Source organism: Phyllostomus discolor, chromosome 6, assembly GCF_004126475.2.
Source record: "Phyllostomus discolor isolate MPI-MPIP mPhyDis1 chromosome 6, mPhyDis1.pri.v3, whole genome shotgun sequence".
Taxonomy (NCBI): Eukaryota; Metazoa; Chordata; class Mammalia; order Chiroptera; family Phyllostomidae; genus Phyllostomus; species Phyllostomus discolor.
The window spans coordinates 122,195,168-122,215,353 of NC_040908.2; the positions used below are offsets into that span (position 1 = coordinate 122,195,168).

At 39.7% G+C, this 20,186-nt stretch overlaps 1 protein-coding gene across 1 annotated transcript in view; it reads right to left on the bottom strand.

Moving 5' to 3' along the window:
- RNF121 (ring finger protein 121) overlaps nucleotides 1-20,186 on the bottom strand; it is an 81,733-nt gene that overhangs the window by 22,878 nt on the left and 38,669 nt on the right. The window contains exon 4 of the mRNA XM_028515681.2: nucleotides 178-332. Within this exon, the coding sequence (XP_028371482.1) occupies nucleotides 178-332 (155 nt within the window). The remainder of the gene's footprint in view (nucleotides 1-177; nucleotides 333-20,186) is intronic.

Genomic DNA, 20,186 nt, shown 5'->3' on the forward strand with positions numbered 1-20,186 from the left:
TTTTAATCTGTCAGTGGGGGGTAGGTCTCCCAATCAGCTTGTTTTGGTGGGGCCCAGTGCCAAGTAAACATGGCAGATAAAACTGCAATGATTTCAGTGTAAACCCACCTCCCTCCCACGCATCCCAACCTGTTTGCTTCAGGAAACCTAGCTTTTCCCCAGTACCTAAATTCTCACCTTGGGGTTGTCTGTATTAGTGGTTTTCGGGTGGCTCGGAAGGTGACAAAAGCTGTGACAGCAGAGAAGAAGATCCAGATCACTAGGAACCTCCACCAGTGCAGCTTCAATGTGAAATAGAGGGGAACAATCCACATCTGAAAGAGGGTCACCATCTGAAATACAAACACAAGTACTTCAGCTCTAGCCAGCGCCCTCTGCAGCTCTACCATAAGTCCAGAGTACATCTTCTGTGCTCCATTTCAGCCTGAACCCCTCCTACATTTCCAGCTGTGGACAAAGACACCGCCTAGGGAGCTCAGTTAGAAACCTGACCCATGCTTAACACTTCCCTTTCACCCCTCACCCAACTCTTTACTGTACACATTCTCTTTTTCCACGTGATGCCATGCTGTCCCTTGCCTGGCTGACTGCATCGACTTCCTTGTTAAGCCTCCCTGCGTTCAGTGTCTCCCCCTCCAATCTACCTTCCCAGGAGCACTAGAGTGGCATCTCTAACATACAGTCTTGAACATATCATTCCTCTGCTTAAAACCCTCTACTAGTCCCCGCAAATAGAATAAGATCCAGCTCCTTAGAGAGGAAGTCATATCCCCCCAAATATGGTCCAAACTACTATTCCAAGGGTCATCTTCTACAACTCCTCATGCTTTTTAGTCAGGCTTTCCCCCTCAGGCTAAAACATCTTTCCCACCTGCCCTTCTGCCAGGTAACATCACATCCAAGACAACGAACCCTTCAGTTTCCTTTCCAGGCAGAATGCAGCTTGACTTTGCAGTGCTCCAACAGCATTTTCTTTTCTACCCTCTTACAGTGCTTATCTAGACTATAAGACTGGGGCCAAATTAATATATATAATTATTATATACCCGGAACACAAGCTCCTTGAGAGCAGTCACTAGGCCACATTCATCTGTGCCTTGTGCTAGAAAACTGGCACACGACGCAGGGGTGTCCAATCTGCAGTCTATGGGCTGTACACAGCCTAGGATGGCTGTGAATGTGGCCCAACACAAAATCATAAACTTACTTACAACATTATGAGATTTTTTTTGTGATTATGTGTCGCAATGTATTTAATGTATAGCCCAAGACAACTCTTCTTCCAGTGTGGCTCAGAGATGCCAAATGCTTGGACACCCAAGCATCAATAAATGTAGATAAGTAAGTGGAAAGCAAGACTAGAACCCAAAGAAGGAGGCACACTTCCGTTTCAAAGAATGTCTATTTCACTTTTCCCTCCTTCAGGTCTTTACCTCAGACTTGTTGGCTGAAGAGTTCCAAATATATAAAACAATTAATTCTAAGTCAGAAGTTTGGACTAACTGCCATTTTTCTGCTCCCCAATACCTTTTAACTCCCTCTCCAACCACTCAACTTTCACCTTTCACAGATTTTACTTGTCTCAGATGAGTAGCAGGTGTAAAAGAAAAAAAAAAAGAATTAGCACTTAATGAAATAAACTTTTTAAAAAACATTTTATTTATTTATTTTTAGGGAGAAGGGTAGGGAGAGAGAAAGGGAGAAAAATATCAATATGTAGTTGCCTATCATGCACCCCCTACTAGGCACCAGGCCCACAACCCAGGTACGTACCCTGACTGGGAATTGAACCAGAGACCCTTTGATTCGAAGGCTGGCACTCAATCCACTGAGCTACACCAGCCAGGGCTAATGAAGTAAACTTTTGTGAAAGTATTTATTCTTGGGGATTTCTAGACCAGTGCTGCCCAATCAAAATGTAATGTAAGTCACATATTTAATTTTAAGATTTCTAGTAGTTATGTTTTGTAAAGTAAAAGGAAACAGACAATATTAATTTTAATAATATATTTTACCAAATACATCCAAAATATTACCATTTCAACATGTACTCAATATTAAAATTATTTATGAAATATTTTACTTATTTTGTACTAAGGCTCTGAAATCTAATGTGTGTTTTTTATTTACTGCAGACACTACTCACATTTCAAGTGCTCAATAGCCACATGGGTCTGGCGGCTACCATACTAGAAAGTACAGCTTAGAGCACCTTTTCATGCTTAGTTGTCTATAGCTACTATTCTCTTACAGACTGCTATGCGGTGAGAAAAAGACTGACTTTTCTTGGTGTTATTTCACAGGAGGGGAGGGAGGGAGAAGGGGTAAGGGATTAATTAATTTAGGGATAGGATTAGGCTCTTTGAAGCCAGATGGCCTGGAGACTACCAGCCAAGATGGAGGCATAGGTAGACACACTGTGCCCCTTGCACAACCAAAATGAGGACAACAAAAATTTAGAAACAAAAAACAACCAGTACTGGCAGAAAATTAAACTGTATGGAAGTCCGACAACCAAGGAGTTAAAGTAGACACATTCATCCAGACCAGTAGGTGAGGCAGAGTTGGGTAGCTGGGCTGAGAGGGGTCAGGGCAATAAAAGCAGTGGCTGGCAGACCCAGGCACACAGGGTGGCAGTGGGCGGACCCAGTGAGGTGGCAGATTGTGGAGGGACACGGCGCACAAGGTGGCTGGTGGACCACGTGGTCCCACATTGATGCACAGATAAACCAGGCAAAGCTGGGGAGTGAGACAGACGATACAACCCAGGGTTCCATCACAGGGAAATAAGGCCTCAAACACCGATGGAAAACACCTGTGGGGGTTGAGGTGCTGGGAGAGACTCCCACCCTCAAAGGAGACTTTGCTGGAGAGACCCACAGGGCCCTAGAACATACACAAGCCCCCCTGCCACGGGAATCAGCACCAGAGGGGCCCAATTTGCTTGGGGGAAGCAGCAGAAGGGACTGAAAACTGGCAGAGAGTGGAACAAGTGCCACTGTTTCCTCTCAGACCCCTGTCCCATATACAGTGTCACAACCCAGCTACGGTTACCCTGCCCTGGTAAACACTTGAGGCTCCGCCCCTCACTACGTAATAGGCACGTTAAGACAAAAAAAAAAAAAAAGGCCCAAACAAAAGAACAGATCCAAGCTCCAGAAAAAATACAACTAAGCAACAAAGAAATTGCCAACCTATCAGATGCACAGTTCAAAGCACTGGTGATCAGGATGCTCACAGAATTGGTTGAGTTTGGTCACAAATGAGATTAAAAAATAAAGGCTATGCTAAGTGGAATAAAGGAAAATGTACAGGGAACCAATTGTGATGGAAAGGAAAATTGGACTCAGATCAATGGAGTGGATGAGAAGGAAGAAAGAAACAACCAAACAGAAAAGAATGAAGAAACAAGAATTCAAAAAAATGAGGAGAGGCTTAGGAACCTCCAGGACATCTTGAAACGTTCCAACATCCGAATTATAGGGGTGCCAGAAGGAGAAGGGGAAGAGCAACAAGTGGAAAAGTTATTTGAACAAATAATAAAGGAGAACTTCTCCAGTCTGGCTAAGGAAATAGACTTCCAGGAAGTCCAGGAAGCTCAGAGAGTCCCAAACAAGGTGGACCCAAGGAGGAGCACACCAAGGCACATTGTAATTACATTAGCCAAGATTAAAATGAAGGAAAGGATCCTAGAAGCAGGAAGACACAAGGAGACAGTTACCTACAAAGGAGTTCCCATAAGACTGTCAGCTGATTTCTCAAAAGAAATCCTGCAGGCAAGAAGGGGCCGGAAAGAAGTATTCAAAGTCATGAAAGGCAAGGACCTACATCCAAGACTGCTCTATCGAGCAAAGCTTTCATTTAGAATGGAAGGGCAGATAAAGTGCTTCTCAGATAAGGTCACGTTAAAGGAATTCATCATCACCAAGCCCTTATTATATGAAGCGTTAAAGGAACTTTTCTAAGAAAAAGAAGATAAAAAACATATACAGTAAAATGAAAGCAAACTCACAATTATTAACAACCACACCTAAAACAAAAACAAAGACAAAAACAAACAACTAGAACAGGAACAGAACCACAGAAATGGAGATCACATGGAGGGTTAAAGACAGGGGAGTGGGGGGAGGAGGAGAGAAGGGGAAAAGACACAGAAAATAAGTAGCATAGATGGTAGGTAGAAAATAGACAGGGGGAGGGTAAGAATAGTGTAGGAAATGTAGAAGCTAAAGAACTTACAAGTATGACACATGGACATGAACTAAAAGGGGGGAATGTGGGTGGGAGAGGGTGTGCAGGGTGGAGGGGAGTGAAGGAGGAAAATTGGGACAACTATAATAGCATAATCAATAAAATATATTTTAAAAGTACATTATAAAACAAACAAAAAATTAAAATGCCAAAGATTAAAAAAAAAAAAAAGAAAGGAAAAAAGAAACCAGATGGCCAGGTAGACTTCAATTCTAAGTTGTGTTCTGCCTTTAACTCATTGAGTCACCCCAAGGAGGTCCTTCCTCCTTAAAGGAAGAGTGTGATTTGATTTTTCAAATCACTTCAAGTTCTAACATGCTACAGTTCTATTAAGCAGCCTATATCTTAGACTTCCTGGGAGAGTGAACTCAAGTGTCCCTATGACTTTGACTAAATTTAGTTTTAAGTCCTAGTTCAAGGAACCATATCCCTCTCTTTGTATACCCCTCAGAGACCTAGCCTTCTCCTTGATAAGCAGCAGCCCCCGAGGCATCAAAGATAGTAGCCAGAACCTGACTAATGGTCACACCATGGACCTCAAGATAACATCCTGACCTAATGTATGTTTCAGTTCCTGAGCCATAAGATGTAATGACCCCTGGCTACCTTCCCATGAGACCAAACAGAGGGATGCAGGGAAAGACTTCAGAACTGTCCTCAAGATCTGAAGAAATGATCTATTACCCTTGCCTCACCTCCAACCAATTACCTCTCAGCCCAACCGCAAACCCTTAACCCGGGGTCTGGTGATTTTACCCCATATGATCTATAACCCACATGCCACTGGGGAGTTCAGGCTGTTGAGCATTGGCCTCCCATTCTCCTGAGTGGTGCCATGCATAAGACAATACCCAGTACTTCTCTGCTGCAATTCTCAATGTTTAGCTCTGCTAGCACCTGTGCACAAACTTTTTCTGTTCTGTATTAAAAATGCTTCATTCATTTATCCATCGAGTATTTACTTTGCATTTAATGGGAAGAGAAATGAAGAAATAAACATGACCTCTAGTTCCTGTCCTCAAGGATCTAACAGTCTAGCAGCAGGAGAAAAATATAAATCAAACCCCATTTTAATGATTCTATTAATCTTTAGACCCTTTCTAGAATAAGTCCAAAACAGAAATCATTGAAGCCAAATGATACAATATAGTAAAATCACAGAGATTTCAGAATTAAGAAGATCTAGATATGAATCCCAATACAGCTATTTATTTTATCTTAGGCAAGTCACTCAAACCTGATAAGCCTCAGTTTTCTGAACTGTAAAATGGATTTAACACATCTATTCTCACAAAGTTGTATGGGTTAGGTAAGTTAATGCATGAAAAGTTCTTTGAACAGTTCCTAACAAGGTAAGCATTCAATATAAGTAATAAGTATAATGTAAGTATTCAATATATCAGCTCTTATATTTAAATAAAAGTAATGTATATAAAACAAGAAGAGTACATAATTCGTAGTAAGAGTTCAGTAAATGAGAGCTCTTATTATGCTTCACATGATCAAAACTGCATCAAGTCACATATATAAGGGAGCAAAGACTACAATGAAGCAACCAAAATAATCAACATATTAAAAGGGGGGGGATACATTACAGTATCTTGTTATGATGTTTAATTTGTCCTTTACAGGAAAAAAAAATAAATGACCCAAAAACATAAACCAAGGGCTTGAGGTCACTTTACAGTATTAAGGCACCTTCCATTAGGAAGCCTTGAAAGCTAGATTTTGTTCGGTCAAGGTCTAGAAAGTAACTGCTGGGGTGAAAGTCCAGTGCCTGACAAGAGGCAGGGCAGAAGGGCTGAGTGAACACAATAGTCTACCATGTGAAGATGTTAAGTTACAACTTTGGTTAATTTCTTTGTTTCTACTGTAGCATTTATTGGCATTTTCTGTAACAAATAAGCTGATGCTTCTTCACTAAGAAAGGCATTTTTAACTGCTAGCTTGACAATAAATGGCTGAAAGTTAGACCAAGACTCTCAAAACAATGGCAATGACTCTGGTGCCATCTGGTGGCAACAATTCACGCAGACACATTTGATTCAATAGTCTACTTAATTAAGTACTGCCTGATACTGTGGAATGCACAAAACAATGGGAAGACTGGGCCATAACTTATTTTGCAGGATACGGGGAGATGAGACATAAACACATCAGTTGGGCAGCCATACAAACCAAGTACTGACATGAGAGTTCAGAAGAGAGATGTAGCAGTATGATCAGGAGCTGTCAGGGAAGACTGCCTGGAAGAGGAAGGGCTCTGGCTAGTTCCGATGAAGCTTGTATGTGGCCAGATGAAGGGGGAAAGCAAAAGCCATTTATCATTCTTTCCCTGAATCTGGAAAGACAAAGTTGACGTGAAGATTATCCTGAAATCAACTCGCTGATTCATTCAGCACACATTTACTGAGGGACAGTCCCAGCTTTCCAATTGTGGAAGGTAAGAAAAGCAATCTCCCACTTATCTCTGCAATGCTACAAGTTAGAAGCTACCAATAGGAGGTAGTCAATGTTTAAATGGACTGTCTTTATTTTAGATTTTTCATCTCAGAAACTATAATTCATGAAAAGTCAGAAAGAGCTCCCAAATGACTTCCTTCCCTAGCACCAGCTCTCTTGTCAGTCTGCTGATGCATGGCTCTACAGAATTCTTGCCATTTCTGCATCTTCATATGTTTTGGGGACAGGGATCACTCACCATGCTTGTCTGAAAAGGAATATTAAGGATGAAACAGACTCACATGTCCAGGTAACAGAACAAAGTAAGAGACTCCCAGCTAACAGAACAACTGGCTTGGAAAAAATGCTGATAAAGAGACAGAGGTCAACTAGAGGAAGGTGTCAGAGATCTGCTCCATAGCTCTGGTCAATATTTTCATGATTTGGATGCAAATACAATGGATCTGCTTATCGAATTGTGGACAGCACAAAGCTTGAGAGGTGAGGAAGACCCAAGGCAGTGAACATGAAAAACAGAAGCAGCAAGATCCAAAATGAATAAAGCTTCTTTCTAGAGCAGTGATTTTCAACCACAAGAATTTTTAAAACATGCAATACCTGACTATTTAGTCAAGAGCACAGATCTCTTTTTCCTTAGATTAAAAAACAAACAAACAAAACAGAACAAAACAAAACGAAACTGACACAACAACCAACACAATAGCTGTCAGGTTGTCAGGTGTGAATGAATCAAAATTATACCTATTTTTTTCGGTGAGAATGGCAAAAAATAATGTTTTTTGGTGTGCTGCAGAATTTTAATAATTAGTTTATGTGTGAAAATTGAAAATTGCTGTTCCAGAGTTCTTCTCTGATATTCTATGAACTAGTAAGCTGAAATGAAGAACCAAAAACTAACCAACTGCAAATATAGGATGGGGGAGGAATGATTTAATAGCTCATATGAAACAGACCTAGGGGTTTCAGACGGGCGCAAATTGCAAAGAAATACGAGGGGTGGGGGACACAAAAAACCCAGAATTACCTTCTGGAGAGTGGGACCCCTGTAGTACAGGCTTCCTTCGGTAGGTGAGTGTTCTAGGAACCCATCTGTATCCGTATACCACCTGGCATTGTTGTGAAAGACTGTGTTTGGCCTCAGTGAATTTTGCTGAAGACTCAATGCTTTTGCCCATTTCATGATGGATGATTTATGAGTGCACCTACCTACACCGTACTGAGTGTTCAGCGCTTTTTGACCAAAAACAGAATGACCCCCCCCCAACCTGTGCCTCATCCTACCTATTCACCCAATCTTGCCCCAAGTGACTTTTTGCTTCCCAGGATGGAGAAAGTCCTCAAAAGGAAATGTTTTGCTGATATGGATGAGGTGAAACAAAAAACTGCAGAAGCACTAAAAGACATCAATATCAACAAATTCAAAAACTGCTTTGAGCAGTGGGAAAAAAACATCCTGATAGGTGTATTACATCAAATGAGAGTACTTTGAAGTTGACTGAAGTTTAAACACATATGAAAAAATACACAATTTTTAATAAATAAACTCCATTTTGGGGAGTTCCCCTTAGTATATGTCAGCAGGGCCACTGCCAAAAAAGCCAAGGCAACCTCATGCTGCTTAACTAGGAACAGAATCAGAATGGAGGAGGCAGCAGCTCTACCAATCTCTGCTCTGTCAAAGCATCCCTGGGGCCATGGGATCAGGTCTTCAGACCACACAGTACAAAGAACACTGACAAATAAGCATGATCAGGGAGCAGCCAGAATTACAAGGCTCTGGAAACCAAACCATGTAATGAACAGCTGAAGGCACCAGGATATTAGGCCTATAGAAAACTACAGGATGGCATGGCTGCTGAAGATGACCCAGAGGCCCAGTAAGCAGATATATTCCATGTAGGTTCTGTGGCCTGGTAAGACCCCACACATTGCTGGAATACCCTACAGGGTAAAAACTTGGTTGACAATTCCCTCCTACCACACCCTTGGTGAATGATCAATCTTACTGCATGAGTGAGGCGGGTCCTTTCATTGCTGATAAATGTGCTAGATAGTTATTGCCTCTGAAAAACCTGTGTTTGTGTGCCACCTGCCACTGGGTCTGAAACTCTTGTCCTTCAGAGACACAGTAAATTTACTCTCTGTTGCTTTGGACTACTTCACAATACCTAAAATTACTACTTCGCCCCTAAGTCTTCTACTCTCCAGGCAGAAGGATGAGTCAAAGCAGTCATTTTAAAAACACTGAGCACTTACTGTACACCATGCTAAGGACTATGGGATTCCGAGATAAAAAACAAAACCTCCTCAAGAACTTAGGTCTTCTGAGGAGAAACAAAGAACTACTCAATATGGTAAGTGCTGTAATGGAGTAGGCCCTCGTGGCCAAGAAAGTAGAGGAGAAGCACTTGACTCAACTTAGGGGAACCAAATAAGGCTTCCTGAAGAAAGCAACTTTTGATCTCTGCCCTGATCGCCTAGTTAGGTACAGGTGAAGAAAGGCATCATGATGAGTGTTTCAGGATGCGGGAACAGTACAACTGTTGCTTGAGAAAGTACAACTAATATTTGAGGGAGGTGAGAAATGAGCTTACAGAGGTTGGCAAGGCTCTTTGGAGGAGGAGGCTGATGTTTGCATCATGGAAGTTTTAATTATATAGTAAGGAGAAAATTTTTTATTTCTCATAGAAAGTGAATTTCTATGAGAAACCTTTACCATCACAGTCAGCATTCTCTAGCCTCTTAAGGTCTTGGACTGAGAAACATCTTTAGTACTTTAAAGATTTCCAGGTAGGAGATTTTGCCACTCACCCATTCCAGGAGCAAACAGCAGATCAGCAGAGAGAAATCTGAAAAGATGCTGTATTTGGTAATAGACAGAGATGATGAAAGTTTCTCCTTGGAGATCTTTAAAAATAGAATAGATACTTCTCCAGGTATAAGCTTCTCCTTTCCTCTAACATCACTGAGGGAGTTAAAGAGTGAGTAATAAATATTAGACTCTCTGAAGAGATGATGAAAACTGAGGTACAGAAGGGCCAACAAGAAAGTGTGTCCTGGGCTAGGGTTCCAGTACAGATCTGTCTCCCAAGTCCTGCCTCCCTAGCATATTCATTGAGTTTGTGGGAAACCCTGGAAAGCCTGAGGAGGCAGGATGATGTAAAGGCAGACAGGAGTGAAAAATGCCTGAAGGACTTGGGCAAAAGTCATCAAAAAAGGAAATATCTGAGTGATTAAAAACAGAAATGACCATGACAGAAATTGATAGTAATTTCCTGACACTTTAAAAAAAACCTTAAAACATGGTTAAGTAGCTCTATGAAAAGAGCACTTAACCAAGAATCAGGTTCTGGTTTTAGGTCCAGCTCTCCAATTTAATGGTCATGTGCTCCTGGCAAATCACTTCAGGATTCAGCATTCTGCATGTTGGCCTACTAATCTGAAAAGTGGAGATAACCCCCATCTGGACCATCTTATAAAGCTGTTGTGAGGTTCCAATGAGACAGCAGATGAGCAGTTGTTTTTTTTTCTTAACATCAACAAATTGAAATTATAAGCAGCTTAAGGTATTATTAATATTGTTGCTGTTATTCAAAAGAACCGTACTAAAATTTAAATACAGAATACAGAAACAGTGAGATCTCTTACTCCCAAAAGCAGTTAGACTAAGTTTCTCTTTTTTTAATGTGAAGACTGCACTTGCATTCTTAAATTACAGAGAGCAGTTTGATAACACTGTGAAACCAGTAAGTCGACACACTTGCTCATAATCAGTCTCATGACTGGCACTGTCTATGCTGACCTAGTCCTTGAGTCTAGGACAGTGTTTCTCATCAGGGGTAAATTTCCTCCCCAGGGGACATTTGGCAATGTCTGGAGTCACTTTTGGTTGCTACTGGCATCTAGTGGGTAGAGGCCAGGGATGCTGCTAAACAACCCACAATAAAGAGGATAACTCCAGACAAAAATAAAGAATCACCTGGCCCAAATGTTAAGTCTCCCTATTGAGAAACCTGGCCTAAGAGCTGGTGTTTTTCCATTCAGTGGAAAGGCTGCACCACCAACCAGCACCAGTGAGGAACAAAAATTTCATTTAGTTTGAGTGCAAGAGCCTTATCAATTAATTCCATCATTTCTTGGCATGTCATAAGAACCTTTTCTTTCTTTTTGGAAAGCTCTGATAGTTAATCTTGAATACTTTCTACTACTCAACAATCCCAGTGCCTCTCCTGTATACAACATTCTCTGGGAAACTGTTTTGATTATTTTCATTCCCATTCCTCACCCCACAGACATTCTTATAAACTGTATTTTTTGGTACATGTATTTTTTTATTTATTAATTGCCACTCTGTTACTTTTTCACTCATACAGTAGTTCCCCCTCATCTGCAGTTTCCATTACCCATGGTCAACTTCGGTCAAAAAATATTACATTAAAAGTTCTAGATATAAATAATTCATAAATTTTAAAATGTGTGCTGTTCTGAGTATTGTGTTTGTATGAGTTACTTTGTACAGTCTAGATATTAATCTATTATCAATTTTAATCATACTTATTTCCCATTCTTTTATCAGTTAACTTTGCCAATGGTATCCTTTATTGAATAAAAACATTAATATAATCAAACTTACCAAATATTTATCTTATTTACCTACATATTTTTATTACCTTCATAATTTTAGCTTTCATAATCAGATCTTTAATCTATCTGACAACCAAGATGGCTACTAAGTGATTAACGTCAGGGCAGCACATGCTGGACAAGAGGGCGAACCATGTGACAGCACTATAAAGGATACAAGAATGTCTGCTACCTGAAGAAATACATAGATATCATGCAAGAATGGAGAAAGCAGGGAAGTCAGATGGACTGAGTAATCCTGACTCTGCTAATCACTGGTTGAGTGGAGTTCAGTTTATCTCTCTGAGTTTCGATTTCTTTCTTTTCTTTTCTTCTTTTTAATCCTCACCTGAGGATATGTTTACTGATTTGAGAGACAGAGGAAGGGGGAGAAACATCAGTTGCCACCCGTACAGACCTGCAACCTAAGCATGTGTCCTGACTGGGAACCAAACCCTCAACCTTTTGGTGCATGGGACAACACTCCAACCAAGCCACTCAGCCAGGGCTAAGCTTCAGTTTCTTGATCCATACAATGGCAAAAATAATACTGCCTACCTCACGGCAAAATACTTGGCACATTCATTATAAAGCACTCAATAAATGGGAGCTGGTGCTATTAACTATGCTTATATAATAGTGAAGTTCATACCTCAGCAATATCACAACAATGTTTCTGTTCAGCTTCTCCTCCTCAGAACCCACCTTTAACCTTGAGCAGACTTGAGGGTGAGGGGTCCCCAAGAATTGTAAAACTGATGGCTAGAGCAAGTATCTAATATCTGTCTAGGGAGGGAGAATGAACTCAGATGCACAAGGATGTCAAACCAGGGATAATAAGATGGGTCACCCAAATATAACAGCAAATAATAGAATCCTCAGTCCACAGAATGATTCATAAATCTAGTCTATAAAAATGTCTATACCAATTATATAAATAAAAGCAGATAGGAAACTAGGGAAAGATACCTGTAGCATGTATATTAAAAGACTCATTCCTAACGTACAAAGAGCTCTTACAAATCAGTAAGAAACATTCCAAAAGAATCCTAAGCAAGAAAAGGAAATGTGACCAAATACATCACATGGCTTGGCTATGAATAGTATTTACATGTCATAATATTGTAAGTAAGGAATATTTATTCAACTGAAAACTGGTAGGAGGAACAGAGTGTCCATGAGGGGTGTAAGTGTAACAATGTAAGAAGTCTATACATAATACTTAATAGTAAAATTATGTATACACTTATATTCAATATAGTCATGTTATTTAAAATACAGAGGTAAGTACCAGAAAACAACCAAAAGTTAAAAGTGGTTGCCACTGAAGTAAGAATTAAGGATGGATGAACTTAAGATAGAATACTGATATATTTTGCTTTAAAGCTTTGCAGAACAATTTGACTTTTAAAAAAACTATTATATTACCATGATAAAAATTAAAATACCATGTCTATAAACTAATCAACATTGAACTGACAGAAGAAATCAAATAATCAGTATGAAAACATGCTCAACCTCACTAGTTCACTTAATAAATTAGGCATTTTCACCCTATTAGATTGGCAAAGACTAAAAATACTGATGATTCCCTATCCTCTCTTTAACATTGGATTAATACTGTTAATCTCTGTTGGTGGGATTGTTAACTCTGATAACTTTTCTAGAGGGCAATTTAAAAAGATCCACTAATAAAATTAAAATCTCTTAATCCAGCAATTCCATTTCTAGAAATTTATTTTATGGAAGTGCTTACCAAGTTATGCAGATTATATATGTAAGAAGCTTACTAAATCATTGTTCTAACAGTGATAAAATGTTAATTAACATGTCTATAAACAGAAGTTAATACTTCTAAAAAATCTATTTAAAAGATACTATGTATTACTAGTTTAGGAGAATGACATACATACTAACATGAACAAATATTTTAAGATATAGTCTTAGGGTTGAACATGTTGCAGAACCTAATGGACATCATAAACACCTAAAAATTTATAAATATTAATAGAAACAATCTGCAAGTTTAAGAAACTGTTAGTAGTGGTTCTTTCTGGGCATTTTTGATTTCTATGTCACATATATATTGTTTGAAAATTCTTAAATGAATGTACAATATTTGTAATCAGAACAAAAACAAAATAAAAACAGAATAAAACCTTATCCTTTGTCTCTATAGACAGGTCATCTTTGTCCTCTAAGAACAAGACAGGTCTTTACCTGTCTTGCTCACTCAATAAGATATAGATTTTAGAGCTAAGAATAAGCCCAGACATTCAAAACAAAACAAACAAAAAAAACCAAAATCACAAAAATCCCCTTCATACATCCCTGATGGGGTTGTCTAGTTCCTAATAAAACAATAGCCTGTGATGGGAAGATCATTCCCTTTTAAGACAGTTCATTCCGCCCTGGCGGGTGTGGCTCAGTGGATTAAGCATCAGCCTGCAAACCAAAGGGTCGCTGGTTTGATTCCCAGTCAGGGCACATGCCTGGGTTGTAGGCCAGGTCCCCAGGAGGGGGCACTCAAGAGGCAACCACATACTGATGTTTCTCTCCCTCTCTTTCTCCCTCCCTTCCCCTCTCTAAAAATAAATACATAAAATCTTTAAAAAAAAAAGTTCATTCCACTGTGGAACAGCTCTCACTGGTGAAAATTTCTTTATAATACTTAGCTAAAATCTGCACTCTTTTTCACTTTTATTTTTATTTTATAAAAAGATTTTCTTTATTTAGAGAGAGGGGGAGGGAGGGAGAAAGAAACATCAGTGTGTGGTTGCCCTTCATGCTCCCCTACTGGGGACCTGGCCCTCAACCCAAGCATGTGCCCTGACTAGGAATCGAACCAGTGACCTTTTGGTTTGCAGGCCAGCACTCAATCCACACTGTGCCACACCAGCCAGGACTGCATTCTAAAACTCATTCCTTAGCTTTAATTTGGGCCTTTGGAGTTACAAAGAACAATCGTGAAAACATACTTTAAAGATTAAAGAGACTTCAGCAATCATCTAGCCTTAAATTGTTATTTATTTACTTATTTATTTATTTGGTAGACTATTTTTTTAGAGAGCGGGAAAGGGAGGAAGAAAGGGACAGAAATATCATGTTTGAGAGATACACTGACTGGGCTTAAACTGTTACTTTAAAGACAAACATCAGGATGAGGAAAGAAAGGCTAAGAGAAAGGAAGTAATTTGTCCAAGGTCTATCGTTAACTAGCAGAGGTTTGAGAAATAGATCTTACATCCCTGATTCCCACTTCAAAGCTTTCTATCCTACACCAAAATTCTGTTCTTCACAAAATAAAAAAAGAAGATAACACTTTCTAATACATTCTATGAGGCCAGCATTACCCTGATAAGAAAGCCAGACAAACACATGACAAGAAAACTACAGACCAAAATCCCTTATGAATCCTAGAGGCAAAAATCCTGAACAAAACACTAACAAACTGAATCCAGAAGCATATTAAAAGGATTATACACCACAACCTAGTGGGATTTATTCCAGGAATGCCTATGATCATCTCAACAATGTAGAAAAAGCATTTGAGAAACCCAACACCCATTTATAATAAAAACATTTAACTAGGAATAGAAGGGAACTTCCTCAACATGATAAAGGGCATTTATGAAATACCCACAGCTAACATATACAAAGTTAAAAACAAAACGCTATCCCAAGATCAGGAAAATGACACTGATGCTCGTTTCACCACTACTGTTGAAGAAAGAGTGAAGAGGGAAAGCACAAAACGGAGTCACTTTAACCAAACGGCTAAACTATTAATATTTTGAAGGTTGAGACACGAGGAAACAATTGTATTTCTTGTGTTAACTAGCCTGAAAACTTAAACTTTTGAACTTTGCAATCCTGTGTCAATGCCTGAAAATTTATTTACCTGCAGATAACCCTCTGACTACCCCCTAAAACAGAGGTGCCCAACCTTGGGGCTGCAGACCTATGTGGATCTGTAGTCTCTTAGGAACCAGGCTGCACAGCAGGAGGTGAGTGGCTGGTGAGCGAGGGAAGCTTCATTCCATTATACTGCCTGAGCTCCGCCTCCTGTTCCCGTCTGTCTCTACCAGCTCCGCCTCCTGTCCCCACCCCCAGTACCCCTCCATAGAAAAATTGTCTTCCACACGGCTCCACTCTAAGAAGACAGGTAACCCAATTAAAAAATGGGCAAAGGACTTGAACAGACACTTCTCCAAGGAGGACATACAGAAAATCCAAAGACACATGAAATGATGCTCAATATCGCTAGCCATCAGAGAGATGCAGATTAAAACCACAATGAGATACCACTTCACACCAGACAGAATGGCCATCATAAACAAAGCAACAAACAACAAGTGTTGGAGAGGCTGTGGAGAAAGGGGGTCCCTAGTGCACTGTTGGTGGGACTGCAGACTGGTACAACCACTATGGAAAGCAGTTTGGAACTTACTCAGAAAACTAAAAATGGATCTGCCTTTTGACCCGGCAATTCCACTGCTGGGACTCTATCCTAAGAATACTAAAACACCAATTCAAAAGAACCTATGCATCCCAATGTTCATAGCAGCACAATTTACAATAGCTAGGTGCTGGAAGCAACCTAGATGCCCATCAGTAAATGAATGGATCAAAAAACTATGGTACATTTACACAATGGAATTCTATGCAGCAGAAAGAAAGAAGGAGCTCCCACCCTATGCAACAGCATGGATGGAGCTGGAAAGCATTATGCTAAGCGAAACAAGCCAGGCAGTGAAAAACAAATACCACATGATATCACCTTTAACAGGAATCTAAACAACAAAACAAAACAAAAAAAAACTAGCAAAATATAACCAAAGACACTGAAATAGGGGATAGTCTGACAGTGACCAGAGGGGAGAGAAGAGGGAATTTCAGGGGGGAATGGGTAGGGTTTACAGGAACAAATTTGGAGGACACATGGACAAAAACTAGGGGTGGGGGGTAATGGGGGGGAAGGGGGGAGGGTTGGGTGGGTGGGCTGGAATGGGAGTAGGGGGGAGAAAACTGTACTTGAACAATGATTAAAATTAAAAAAAAAAAAAAGAAAGAAAAATTGTCTTCCCTGATTCCTGTCCCTGGTGCCAAAAAGATTGGGTACCGCTGCCCTAAAGGACTCAGGATGTGACTAGACCTCCTGGCAACCATCCAGCAGACCACCTGGCATCCATCATCCAGAGAGCCTGACATTTGACTGGTAACAATCCTAGACCTAATCCTAGTGCCTAGAATGCAGGACTGATTATTCTCAAGGATGTGATTTTTACCACAAGAACTCTCAACTTTCCTTTCTTCTTCAGAACACCTCTGGGATTTTGCCTAGATGTGTTTGTAGTCAGCACACTCTAAGTCCCCTTGTCATTCATTTCTAGCAAAGCTTCCAGACTCTTATTGAATTCACTTGACACTATTCAGCATTGTACTGGAAGTTTTAGCCAGAGCAACTGGGCAAGAAAAGGAAGCAAAAGGAATCTAACTAGGAAAGAAGTAAGCAGAGGACATGATCTTATATATAGAAAATACTCAAAATCCACAAAAAACTATTAGAGTTAAAAAAAATCAGCAACGTCGCAAGACACAGACTCAACACACAAAGTCAGTTGTATTTCTATATATTTACAATAAACAATCCAAAAAGAAAATTAAGAAAAAAATTCATTCACAATAACATCAAAAAGAATACTTAGGAATAAATTTAACCAAAGAGGTGCAAGATGTGCATTGGAAACTACAAAACATTAGCTAATAAAAATTTTAAAAGATCTAAATAAGCCCTGGCTAGTGTGACCCAGTGGATTGAGTGCCGGCCTGCGAACCAAAGGGTCCCCCAGTTTGATTCAGTCAGGGCACACGCCTGGGTTTCAGGCCAAGTCAGGTCCCCAGTAGGGGGAGTGTGAGAGGCAACGGAACATTGATGTTTCTCTGCCTCTTTCTCCCTCCCTTCCCCTCTAAAATAAATAAATAAAATTTTTTAAAAAATAATAAAAGACCTAAATAAAAGGATGACCTGTGTTCATGAATGCAAAGATTAATATTATTAAGATGGCAATACTCCCAAAGCAATCTTCAGGTCCAGTGCAATCCTTATCAAAAGCTCAACAGCTTACCTCCCTCTAGAAATTGAAAAGGTGACCTTAAAATTAATAAAGAATTGAAAGGAACCCTGAATAGCCAAAACAATCCTGAAAAAGAACAAATTTAGGGAACTCACACTTTCCAATTTCAGAACTTGCTACACTGCTATAGCAATCAAAAGTGTGGTATTATCACAAGCACAGGCATATATTTAAATGAAACATAACTGAGAGCACAAAAGTAAAGGCATGCATTTATGGTCACTGGGTTTTGACAAAAATGCCTAGACCATTCAATGGAGAAATAAGTCTCTTCAACAAATGTGCTAGGACAACTGGCAAAAGAATGAAGTTAGACCCTTACCTCACATCATTTACAAAGAATTTATTCAAAATGAACCAGAGACCTAAATGTAAGAAATAAAAGTATAATACTCTTCAAAGAAAACAGAGGTAAACCTTATAGCAGTACTTAACTGAAATTAAGCACTTGGTTTTCTGGAAGGAGCTCATAATAGACGACTCCCTTCCAATCCCACCATATACACAACACATCACCTTCTCTGGATGAAGACCACCCTTTGGCGTGGTTCATTTTGCTTGCTCCACGATCCCTTCCATTCCACATTATTGTATTCACTTTTTATTGCCCATCACAATTTGTTTTAAAAATGGAACATTTTTGTTTTATATTTAAGTAGAAAACTGCATGTGGAAATATGGTCAAGAAATTTTTTTTTCACTTATGTGGAACCCAAACATCAAAGCAATTAACATGACCAACTTGGTGCAAAGGATTTTCAACACTTCATTTGGATATTTTGAGTATATCTGCTACCTCCTGTGTGGTATAACATTGATTGTTCTCAATTAATGTCTTGATTTGATCACTATCAACTAGTCTACCCAAACCATGGAGCACTGACTAGAGACAAATCTACAGCATGAGACTTTGCTAACTAGTTTTGACATGTTCAATCAGTCACAGCACCTCTTCCATTCACTGCACAAATCTTTTTTTGCATTTCAGTTGCATTTTTTACCTTTCTTGAAATAACAAAGCATAATATGCTGAACATGTGGCTCATTTTCTTCCATCTTCAATATTAAAATGGCTACACAAAAATCCACCTATTTTGGTAAGTTTTTTTAAAGTATATTTTACTGATTACACTATTACAGTTGTCCCAATTTTTTCCCCTTTGCCCGCCTCCACCCAGTACCCCCTTTCCCTCCAGCAATACCCCCCCTTAGTTCACGTCCATGGGTCGTGCATATAAGTTCTTTGGCTTCTCCATTTCCTATAATATTCTTAATATGCCCCTATTTTGTACCTACCAATTGTGCTTCTTACTCCCTGGACCTTTTCCCCCATCCTTTCCCTTCCCCCTCCCCACTGATAACCCTCCATGTGATCTCCATTTTTAAAATTCTGTTCCTGTTCTAGTTGTTTGCTTGATTTGTTTTTGTTTTTTTTTTAGATTCAGTTGTTGATAGTTGTGAGTTTATGGTCATTTTACTGTTCATAGTTATGATTTTCTTTTTCTTAGATAAGTCCCCTTAACATTTCATATAAGGGCTTGGTCATGATGAACTCCTTTAACTTGACCTTATATAGGAAACACTTTATCTGCCTTTCTATTCTAAATGATAGCTTTGCTGGATAGAGCAATCTTGGATGTAGGTTCTTGCTTTTCATTATTTTGAATACTTCCTGCTAGTCCCCTTCTTGCCTACAAAGTTTCTTTTGAGAAGTCAGCTGACAATATTATGGGAACTTCCCTGTCAGTAATTAACTTTTCTGCTTTTAAGATTCTTTCATCTTTAACCTTTGCATTTGAATTATGATGTGTCTTGCTGTGGTCCTTTTTGGGTACAACTTGTTTGGGATTCTCTGTGCTACCTGGACTTGTATGTCTATTTCCTTCACCAGATTGGGGAAGTTTTATTTCAACATTTTTTCAAGTAAGTTTTCAATTTCTTGCTCTTCCTTTTCTACTTCTGGCAACCCTATGATTCGGATGTCAGCATGTCTAGAGATGTCCCAGAGTCTTGTTTTGTTTTTTTTTGAATTCTTGTTTCTTCATTCTGTACTAGTTGACTGTTTATTTCTTCTCTATGTTCCAAATTGTTGATCTCAACCCTGGCTTCCTTCCCTGCACTGCTAGTTCCCTGTGGATCCTTCTTTATTTCACTTAGCATAGTCTTTATTTCATCCCTTATATGTTTGCTGCACTCAGTGAGTTCTTGAGCATCCTTATCACCAGTGTTTTGAACCCTGCATTTGATAGGTTGGCTATCTCTGTTTTGCTTCATCCTTTTTCTCGAGTTTTGATCTGTTCTTTCATTTGGGCCATATTTATTTGTCTCCTCAATTTGGCAGCCTCCCTGTGTTTCTGTGTTATTAGGAGAGTTGTTTTGACTCCCTGTCTTGGTGTACATGTTATGTTTTAAGGGACATAGCCTTAGGTATTTGCAGGGTGGGGCAACCTTCTTTACCACTTTGTGGTGCTGTATGTGGGGGAGGGGCTGGAGAAGGAACGAGGCTTGCGTGGTTCTTGCTCCGTTTCCAGTCACTTCTCCCACTTCCCATGAGACTAGAGCCCTTTTAGCTGCTGCCCTGGTGTGCATCTCAGAGTGGGTGGGTTTGTGTAAGTTCTAGGACTGTGTGGGTCCTTTAAAGGGACTCTCCTGAGAGACCAGCAGTTTCTTCCTCTGCCCCAAGCCCCACTGGTTTTTACAGACAGAAGTTAT